Genomic DNA, 10,431 nt, shown 5'->3' with positions numbered 1-10,431 from the left:
TGATCAAAGCAGGCGAAACATATCTTTACCTAAGTGTTGCCAATAGCATGTGGGGTATCATTACAATGTTTTCTGTAATTCATTTACTCCATTCAGTATATTTAAAATGACTAAGTAAGTAAAATAGCTAATAGTTTATTTAAGGTAAAAGTCTCATCTTAATGAACAGCCTTGCTGCGCAAGGCTGTTCCCTAACCTGAGAGAAGAATATAAAGCATTCTAATATTATTGCATCGCCTTACGGCGATGCATTAACCTGAGGGCAATATGAAGGCTTTTATTTTGAAAAATAAACATAAGCTTCATATTAAATGCCCACACTATGGCGTTTTGGTTGTCCTATTTAATATCATTAGGTCAAAGGTTAATGCCATTTTTAGAATGTTTTCTGTAATTGATTTACTCCATTCAGTATATTAAAAATGACTAATAAGTAAGAAAAATAGCTAATAGTTTATTTAAGATAAGACTAATAAAGCATTCTAATATTATTGCATCGCCTTACGGCGATGCATTATTGTTCTGATAGTCCTATTTAATATCATTAGGTCAAAGGTTAATGCCATTGCACTGGCTTGCTGCGCAAGCCAGTGCCATAACCTGAGAGGAAAAGATAATATAGGCTGATATTATTGCAGCGCTGCACTCACCTGACAGAGATATTGGGGCTTTTATTGGGAAATTTCCATTAAGCTTTATTAAAAATTGACACATTAATCCTGTGTGTAACAATGGTTTGTTAAAATCAGTTATAAAATGCCCAAAACACAAGTAGTTCTAAACACCAGCTCCTTCCAGAGAGTTCTCCCATGAATCAGCTGCTCTGACCTCATGTGTTCCGTTGCTATGGTAATGGATCAGCTGCCAACTGTCATGTCTGTGTGAGACAGAAAGGGGGGAAAAAAATTCTATCTTTGTGAGACACCCAGCCAATTAATATGGAAAAAGCACTCCGAACAAACCTTTGCCGTTCAGGAACCGTAATACATATTTGAAAACCGTTTGAAGCGTATGAGAGGGCTATTTGTCGGCTCCAATAGTACCGTAATTCATATTTTTACCTCATTCACAGTAATTGCAGTGATGAGACAAAAAATTGTGCAGAAACTTTTCAGAAATACATGGAAGTGAACCTGGGAGAGCGTCAGTTACCCTGTCCCATGATTTCACTCTGAAGCACCTTGACAGAAAACCGTAAATGCTAGAGAAATATCGAACACATTTTACCGGAGCAGGCACGCGTATCAATGTCATGACCGAGTTTGATACCAATCGGGCGATATTTGTGGGCGTGACGGCGATTTCAAAATTGTTTTGGGGTCAAAAATCTGCTTAAATTCTCACTCTAAAAAAGCGGCAGTTGGTGTCAGTTATGCTCTGCGTTTCGGCAGTTGGAAATTTTGCTCGTTTTTCGCTTTTTACTTCGCCATCGTAAGTCCGATTCCTTATAAAAGTAATAGCACACCTGTCGGGATCGGGCCGCACGTTTTGATACCACTTTTGTGGGTGGGCTCGCAGCGGTGCGAGCCGCATTCCGGGTGACGGATGAATAAGTTAAGAATAATAAAGAAACATTCTATTGGGTGTAGAACAATAGGTGCCTGCCATGCAATGCATGGAGGCAGTGACTGACTTGCTTCGCAAGTCAGTCACTGCTCTCCTTATGCATTGCTATGGGGCAGGCCCCAATAACATGTGAATAAAGTGATAATACGAGAAATAAGTCAGTAAAGTCATAATATTATCACTTTATTCTTGTAATAATTCTACTTTACTTTCATATTATTGTGACTTTATTCTCTTGTGACTTTTTTCTTGTAACATTATGACTTTAGCCTTGTAATTTTATGAATTTTATGATCCTCCAGCAGCAGGATCACAGAGCATGGAGTATCAGCTGGAGTTTGTCCAGTCGTCAGCAGAGCGTTCCTTGATGCTCCTGCAGGACTTCTTCAGGCGTTTCTTTCCATTGGAGGAATGAACTCCAGACCAAGGTGAGCAAATATCTCCTCCTCTGAAGAAGCTCTTATATATCGACCCTGTAAAACGTGACAACTGATTCATTTAGATCGTTTTTCTTCCATGGCAGAAGCAGAGCCTTTTGATCCGTTTACCTGTTTGCTGTCGTACAGGGCGTGGCTGCTCAGAGACATGCCCTTCTCGTGCCCCGCCCACCGCCGCAGCTCCCTCTCAAACAGCTGCGGAGGAAGTGATGTCAGTCAAAAGGCGAGTAAAAGAGACCCCCGGGGGGGCGAGTGATGATGCCCACCTTGGATCCGGTCCAGCCCAGCAGAGCGAAAGCAAACTGGCTGATGGGGGAGACCACCAGGTCCACTCTGACCGCTCTCCACTGTCTCTCTGTGGCCGATGGAGACGCTGCGGTTTCCTCTGACTGGACACCGCTTCCCGTTTGTCCTGCCGACAGCTTGAAGATGGACAAGCATCTCTCGAAACGATCGATGTTGGAGGGCGGCCGGCCTGGACCCTCACTACACTCCAAGTAGGAGTTCCTGGTGGTCTTCTGGTACAACAGCAGACCCTGTTCGTGGAGAGAGGCGGCGAGCATCAGGCTCACGTCTGCAAATCTAAATTGTGGTAGATTTAGTCATTTCAAACAAGAAGCAGGAAAAAAGTTTTATTTAGATGAGAGGAAACCTAAAATGTTCGATGCTTTTCCTGGACTTGCTGATGATCCTGAGTCAGGAGACCCATAATGCATCAAGTTCAGGGACGGCTCTACCAGGAATGGAGCCCTGGGGAAGCCCCGCCCCCCAAAAAAACTGAGTCCCACCTCCAAACAATTAAATTATATAAATTATCAGACTTTTTTTCCCAAGTGAAAGCAGGTAACCTAGACTCCAAGCAGACTTGTTTATAGGAGAAGATTAGGGCTGCGACTAACAATTACTTTTAGTAATCACAATTAATCAGATGAAAAAAAATCCCAGTCACATTCTGCAAAATTTTTCATTTAACAACTTTGTTGTACAATATTAGAAATACAATAAACAAATAATTCAGTTCATTTTTTTAATAAAAAACCTAAACATTTTATTACTGAAATGCAACATCTGCTTTCCTTCAGTGAACACAGCTAAAAAAATACCTCTAACGTCAGCATGTGAAAAGCTCAGGCATTTCTGCTGGACTTGACATCAGTACAGTGAGGGGGTAACTGATTAATCCATCATTAATTGGGTAGCAGAAGGTGCTTTGTAGGAGAAGCTAAAACTATAACACTTGAGGAGTTTTGGGTAGAATATTCTTACAAAATGAAAAATGCATAAATACATTTTTTTTAATTTTTACATTTTTGTCTTAATTATTTTCCAGTTCTTGGTCAAACTTTCTGATACCACCCTGGATTACTGCCTGTATAGAAAAAATGCCATGTTTTATTTTACACCTCTTTACTCGCTCTTGCTATTTTTTTTTTTTAATGGAAACACAAAAAGAAAAATGACATCACAGATCAAAAGCACAACTTGCAGATGAAGTGATACCCGTGACTCCAGCCAGGACACCAGTTTGGGCATCAGTCCCACCTCACTGCCCTCCTCGGGGTGAGTAATCAGGAAGTCAACATCGTGACCCGTTAGCTTCCCCCTGGAAAAAAAAAAAAAGCAAGACACACAGTGTTTACATCTCATTTATATGTCATATTAGCAGACATAAAATTACCCAAGATTTGTTTTAAAGAGAGCAAAGACTTTTTTGCATTATTACAGCTTTTTTCTTGTTTTATTATGACTTTATTCTTGCAATATTGTAACTTCATTCTCGTATTAGTACAAATTTATTTCCATTTTAAAACCAGCCCTGATACTCCACTGTACATTTATCGGCAAAATGTTAGGACAAAAAATCTCTGACAGCAGCGATCCCAGTTGAAACACTCTGTCACTCTGTCAATGAAAAACAGAATTCATTTTCGGTTTCTAGGTTGTATTAAATATGTAATTCTTCTGAAGGTGTCATCAGATAAAGCTGCTGATTTCAGACCTTCTGAATCCTCCTGTGAGAACGATCTGAGCCTCTGATGAGACGGAGGCGACGGCTTTTCCCACAATCCCCCTGATGGCTTCAGCCTCCGCCAGGCTGACCGGCTGCTTGATGTCGTCGTAGTGCTCCAGACCTGCAGGCCCACAGCAGACAGGGCTGTGGGAAAATATATTTGTCCCCCTAACACAATTCCTCTGTTTTTGCTTATATGCCATTTAAAAAAATAAAAATAATATGTATAAAAAAAAAAATCACTGTTCCCGAAAACAGACGTGTTTTTGGTTCTGTTTTTCTGTGAATCTTTGTTGGGTTTTTTTCTTTCCCACTATTTGTTGCACTTTGAAACGTTTTTGTTCTATGCTATTAGCATTGCCTCCTTCACACCTAGTTGCTGATTGCCATCAACTGTTGATTATCCTCTTCCTCAGTGGGTCTACCATTTGTTTTACTTTGCTAGCCTTCAGTCACTTTTTCTCGTTTTTGTCTCAGTCTTGTTTTCTCTTGCACTAGTGTCACACCGTCTCCTACTTTCTATCTATGTGACATATCAAACAGTGACTTAATTGGGTCTCAATGAGAAAAAAAATGAAGCTCATTTTGTTAAACATAAACCCTGTCACATGTTTTGCACAAAGTGTGTACATTGTGATGAAGGATGAGGAACTCAGTGTTCTGCTGGGTCAGGACCCGGTACTGAGTGCTACTTTTGTCACAACGTTCCTGTTTTGCTTTTCTTTCATATTTAATTATCAACTGAAGATGAAAGTCCACTGCTTAATGATCGCTCTGCCCCCAGATAAATATTAGCCAAATTAATCAAAATGTAAATCCAGTTGCAGATCTCAGCAGGTGAGTAAATCTTCATCAGTGCAGACTGAGTGTCTGCATAGGATAGCATGATGTTATGTTACTGTTCCAATTGTTGCTTTAACATTTGAGCAGCAATTATGTGACTTTTTATAGCACAATCAAGGAACTATGTTACGTTCAGTTGCTGTCAAATTACTAGATAAACAGCTCTGAAAAAAATGAAGAGCCCTCTGCACTGAACCTCATTGTAAACCAGCTGGTTATTTCACCAAACATTGATTTCTAAACTCTTCCTGTTTTAAAACATTAGTGTTGTTTCCAAATGAACATGAACTTGTTTCTTTGCATTATTTGAGGTTTGAAAGCGCTGCATCTTTTTCATTACTTTGACCATTTCTTATTTTCTGCAAATAAATACTAAATTTTTGCTTGGCATTTCAGAAACCTGTTGTCAGTGGTTTATAGCAGTGATCCCCAACCTCCGGGCCCCGTGGACCAATTGGTACCGGGCCGTACAAGAAATAGTGAAATATTTCCATTTAATGTATTATCCGAGTCCGGAGGATCTTTTATTTTGAAAATCCTTTAACAGGATTCTCTCGGTTACATCTTGCGTGCCAACATTGAGCCCACAAGCAGCAAAATGAGTAAGAAACAGATCAGATGTCTTTGGACAGTTTCTTTATGAAGGGAAAAGACCCAGAGAAGAGACAGGAGGATGGATTTATCCCGGTAGGTGATTCCCACAGTCCAAGCTCTGCATGATATGGTGACCAGCTCGTTAATGAGGGAATGAAGCTTCAAACTGCTTCACCACTAGAGACCAAACACCCTGAGCATAAGCAACATTTCTGGGTTCATTGTCTCTCATCTCTCCCAGAAGGACTGTCTGGTTGCAGAGAAACAAGCTCAGGGCTCCCATTAGTCGTTATTTGAGTTAAAATGTTCATTAAAGTAAAATGTTCGATTTTGTGGCGCATTTGTATCTTATTTTGAAGGAATATGTAAATGTTACATATCCCATAAGCGACCAGAGTCAAAGAGCGTTAGGACAGTGGTCGAGACAAGAGGAGAGGAGTAGAGCATGTGAGTTTTAGGTCTGGTTCACACGGCAAGATTTAAGAATTTTTGGCCGATTTTCCAAACCTCTGTGACCACAGAGCCGATAAAAGTCCAACAGGTTCGATCGGTTCGTGTGTCCAGCCGCACGGCAGGAGCAACACACCACACAAGAACCGATTCCACTCACAAACATCCTGATTCCAGAAGAAAATGACACGTTACATAAGAATATTTCTGAATCTTAATCATTAATACTCTGTACTCTGGTCTGGGAGTGATATGAGGACCAATAGAGTTCATTAAAAGAGATGTAATGAATAACAGAAGAGATTCAAAACACAAGTAGCTCATCTGCTATGAGAACCAGGTCAAGCCAACAAAGTCAGATATCAGCTGCATTGGATCAAATATAATACAGGACAAAAACATTTAGATGATGTTCTAAACCTGCTTGTTGAGCACGGTTGAGCGTTTGCCCTGAATCTCTCAGTTGCTGCAGGTTGTGGATCCCCTCTCGGATCCATCGGTCCGCTGTCTTTGACCCGACGCCAAAAATACCCGTCAACACCTGAAGCACAGCATTTTACACCATAAAATGGTTTGTACAGCTTCACTAGTAAAGCTAATTTTGTTGAATGATTACACAAAACTTATACATAACTGTTAAGTTGAATTAATGGATTTCAGCTTAGTGTATTACTCATTTATTTTTAAAAGAACTGCATTACTCAGCTAATTTAGATCAATACGATTGATCTAAAATTAGTAAGCATTAGCATCGTCAATACTGACTTAAAGTTTTATCTTGATATGTATAATATACTTCTTCTTCCAGACACATAAAAAAAGCTCCACTTACAAATATTAAAAATGTTTACTTTTTTAATTGGGCCTTCAGATTTTTCTTGAAGGTCAAAATATGAACCATAATATTTACAGCTTTACAGACAAAGAGCTGATAAGAAAAGCATAAAAATCACAATTGCAGGCTTTTCACTGACATAAGCAGGACGATTTTTTGAAAGCAGCTCTTCAGCAGACCAAGTTATCCATCAGAAAGTGCCATTTTCATTTCCATACGCTGACACACCTTTAATGCTTTAAACCGCTCAGACTCCTTAGTGGATTCAACTTCACTTGATGCTCCGTTCTCCAAAATGTCCTGAAAAACAGCAGGAATAAAAGAGGGTAAAATCAGTTCTATTCAATTAACAAGAAATGAAAAGAAACACATCCACTGACTTTGATGACTCTGAGTGAGTGTTCTCCCAGGCAGGGCAGGCCTGTGAGTTGGGACATCTTAGTGACGGCGGAGGGAAGCGCCTTCAACACGGCGGCCGCCCTGCGGAACGCCACGCCTCGGCCGTCCTCGTCGCTCAGCTCTGCCTTTTCAGCCAGGAGCGACAGAGCGTCCTGAGACAACAACAACAACAAAAAAAAAACACAACACAGCTCTCAAGGGACATGGAGGTTTCAGGAAACAGTCACGTGATCTAAGTTAGCCTACGGTCAGGACAGCGTTGTGGTTTTCCAGGGTGCTCCTCCTCTGACAGGCGTAGCTGGGAACGGAGAAGGGAGTAACCTCAGAGTCATTCACTGCAAACTCCTGAAAGACACATGACCAACATATTAAAGAGGCAGTATTTTGTGTTTCCAGGCATAATTTCAGCACAATCAAAGAATTGTTGCCTTCAAATCGCTGTACATAAGAGATATGACTTAAAAGAAATTTGACTTTGCAATTTAGCACCTTGAAATTGGGCCCCTGTCTCTTTAAGAATCTTCTGCTCTTTTTGAAACTCCGCCTTCAGGAAGTCATCACAACACGGCTCCTTTCTTAACTATTTAACAATTTTTTTTACCAGTGTTGCTCTGAGAAGTATCTCCTACAATGAGCTCAGTAGACGGACAGTTCCACCAGGTGTTTGCTAACCGCCGCTGACTAGTCTGAAGGAGCTGAGTGGGGGAGGAGCTGCATCTTGGAGGCGGAGCTATATCCACCCAGGGGTTTTTCACAGTTGAATGGTTGTCATGGAGACTCAAGGGTTAAATGAAAGAATCAAAGCAACACTCCAGGTCGGTTTTGATGAGGGAATAATTCATTTTATTTCCATTCATTGACTGGATTGACGGTTGCTTTTTTAGCCTATGTTTATGTGGATATAAGCCTAATATAAATAATTTTAATGTTATAGGTAACAGAATTTTTGAAATATTTATTTGTCAAATTTATCTGGAGTTATACATGTTTGCATCAAGCTATTGTAGTCATTTCTTCCTCTCTGTTACAAGATGACCTATATAATGCTTTCTACCATAAAGTGAGCATTTATGAAAATGGTTGTTGTACCTGTAGTTTATGTCTGTCCAGTATCTCCACTGGGTGTCCGTCACGCATGCTCTCGGTGTACCAGCTGACGTCCAGCAGGTGGCGCCCTGTCTGCCCTGCTCCCTGCGCCTCCAGCCACATCCGGGCCTCCTGAGCAGTGTTGCTCTCACAGATAACGTGGGTCACGTTTTCACTGTGGGGTACAGACCGGTTTTCATCTCACAACCACAAACTGGAGACAGGCTGACACAAATTAATGCTTCATTTCAATGTAGAATGATATTTGTGTGTGGTTTTCTATTTTATTTGCCAGTAAAAATGTGAAAGGTTTTGCATTTGTTTTAATATTTTTGTGTTAGTGCCACTAATTGCAGCTGTAAGCCTCCCTGCCATCTAGGGAACAGTTTCCATCCGCTCTTCTTCGCTAAATAATAATAAAGTCAGATTGAATTGAGACCTGCTGTGAAGGTCAACCAACAAGTCTTACCACAGATTGTCAATTAGACTTATGAAAAATGCTTTGATGAAAACCTCACTGTTCTGCTAGAAAGTAAAAACCTGCCCCTTATGGCAAGGCATTTTAGCACAAAATTGATTTCGTCTGACTAGCCCTGTCACAATAAAACATTTTTGCCAGACGATATAATTTGCAGTTCCAGAAATTATTGGGATAAACAATAATATTGTTATTGTTCTGAGTCCATTTTCAATTAGTATATTAGTATACTAATATTAGTATTAGTATTAATAATGACATAATAATAGAGGTTTGCCCTCTCAGACATCGTCACTCTCAGACATCGTCACGCTTCCATAAAAACGTGCTAACAAGTTACAGCTGAAAATATTTTATTCATTTAATTTTATATCAATGTTCTACTTTGTGTTGGTCTATTGAAGTTTGACTAATTAAAACGTATAAAGTAACAATAAGGGATATGAACACCTTTTCAATGCCCTAAATTAGTACAGAGGCTTGTCTGTATTTTATTTCTTGTCACCGTCAGTGCGTGTTCCCTCACCTAAATAGTTCCTCCACCTGAAATCCTTTCCTCCGTCCGAGTTGAGAGAGAAAAGCCCTTCGACTGGCTCCCATTTTCCTTTCCAACAAGAATAAAACAACCTGAGGGAACTTAGTTGGTTGTGTTGCTGCGCTGTTGTGTGTCCCAGCATTCAGAGTGCCCGAGTTGGCGACTTTCCTCCGCTTTAAAGGCACCATTTTCTTTTACCTGACCTAAAAACCTTAGTTTAATAACTTCTTATTTGATAAAAGCGGATATTACGAGCGCGGTTGTTTTCAATTAAACATTTGAGAAAAAAAAAAGAGATCAATACAACACACGACTGCAGTTTAGTCATTGAGTCTCTAAAAACCGAATGTCACCCCATAGCATCCCTCCAGCAGGTAGAAGTACCCGCAAAGTTTCAGGGCAGAGGGTGCAAGCAGATGCAGCTGTGCTTGGAGTGCCGCACCACCGGTGGAGCGTTATCAAAATAGTTCCGACTGGAAACAACACGCGAAGCCAAACTGTGCCTGGCAAATGTTTTTTCTTAATTTTATTTTTAGAAAAGAAGGGAGCATGATTGCAAAAGAACTGTCAAAGCGGGAGTGAATTCACCAAGAAGAGTCACTACGTACAGATGAATACAGTATAAGTGTCACCTGGGCTGAAGAGGAGAGCAACTGGACTGTTGCTTGGTGGTCCAAAGAAGACAGTAAAGTTCACATTTCATTTAGAAATCAAGATCCCCAGACAAATAGGCTCACACAAAGGATCAAAAAGTGTAAAAAATATATTAATCATCATATATTTCAGTGTATATGATCATTTCTTTATCGATCTTGTCTAAAATTCAAAGTTGTTGTTTTTTTTTTTATTTTCTATTAGTCATAATAAAATTACCAGAAGGCTTGAATTATTTCATTCTAAGTCTATATCAGGGGTGTCAAACTCCAGTCCTCGAGGGCCGCAGTCCTGCAACTTTTAGATGTGCCTCTGCTGCAGCACAGCTGAATAGAATAATTAAGGCTCTGGAGAACTGATCTACACAAGGTGGAGGTAATTAAGTCATTTCATTCCAGTGTTTTGTATCTGTGGCACATGTAAAAACTGCAGGACTGCGGCCCTCGAGGACTGGAGTTTGACACCCCTGGTCTATATAATATGTGAGTTAAAACCTGGATTTAGGTCCATCCACCTACTCGTCGCCTGTTGGACCAGCTTCCC

General features: G+C 40.3%; 1 protein-coding gene across 2 annotated transcripts; it reads right to left on the bottom strand.

The window, feature by feature from the left end:
• Nucleotides 1-1,600: 1,600 nt before the first annotated feature.
• polm (polymerase (DNA directed), mu) lies at nt 1,601-9,739 on the bottom strand. 2 transcript variants are annotated; one of them, XM_044095913.1, is made up of 11 exons: nt 9,226-9,739; nt 8,225-8,396; nt 7,382-7,480; nt 7,117-7,287; nt 6,965-7,036; nt 6,322-6,442; nt 4,003-4,135; nt 3,504-3,606; nt 2,270-2,539; nt 2,115-2,198; nt 1,601-2,039 (listed from the first exon to the last, which is right to left on the bottom strand). In XM_044095913.1, exons 1-11 carry the CDS (start codon nt 9,420-9,422, stop codon nt 1,953-1,955), a joined length of 1,509 nt encoding a protein of 502 aa, XP_043951848.1. In that variant the 5' UTR covers nt 9,423-9,739; the 3' UTR covers nt 1,601-1,952. The 2 variants fall into 2 exon arrangements, with proteins under 2 accessions (XP_043951848.1, XP_043951847.1); XM_044095912.1 differs by lacking the exon at nt 1,601-2,039 and having other exon boundaries at nt 2,114-2,198; nt 3,490-3,606; nt 9,226-9,705.
• Nucleotides 9,740-10,431: the final 692 nt, after the last annotated feature.

This window comes from Gambusia affinis, linkage group LG17 (genome assembly GCF_019740435.1).
Source record: "Gambusia affinis linkage group LG17, SWU_Gaff_1.0, whole genome shotgun sequence".
Taxonomy (NCBI): Eukaryota; Metazoa; Chordata; class Actinopteri; order Cyprinodontiformes; family Poeciliidae; genus Gambusia; species Gambusia affinis.
The sequence above is the reverse complement of the archived record's forward strand: the minus strand, read 5'-3'. Positions and strand labels throughout refer to the sequence as shown.

Excerpts from the sequence above, each read along its gene's own strand:
- polm (XM_044095913.1), bottom strand. The coding sequence starts at position 9,422 with ATGGTGCCTTTAAAGCGGAGGAAAGTCGCCAACTCGGGCACTCTGAAT. Across the intron at positions 8,397-9,225 it reads CAGGTGGAGGAACTATTTAG|TGAAAACGTGACCCACGTTA; the intron begins GTGAGGGAACAC and ends TGTACCCCACAG. Across the intron at positions 7,481-8,224 it reads TGGACAGACATAAACTACAG|GAGTTTGCAGTGAATGACTC; the intron begins GTACAACAACCA and ends TGTGTCTTTCAG.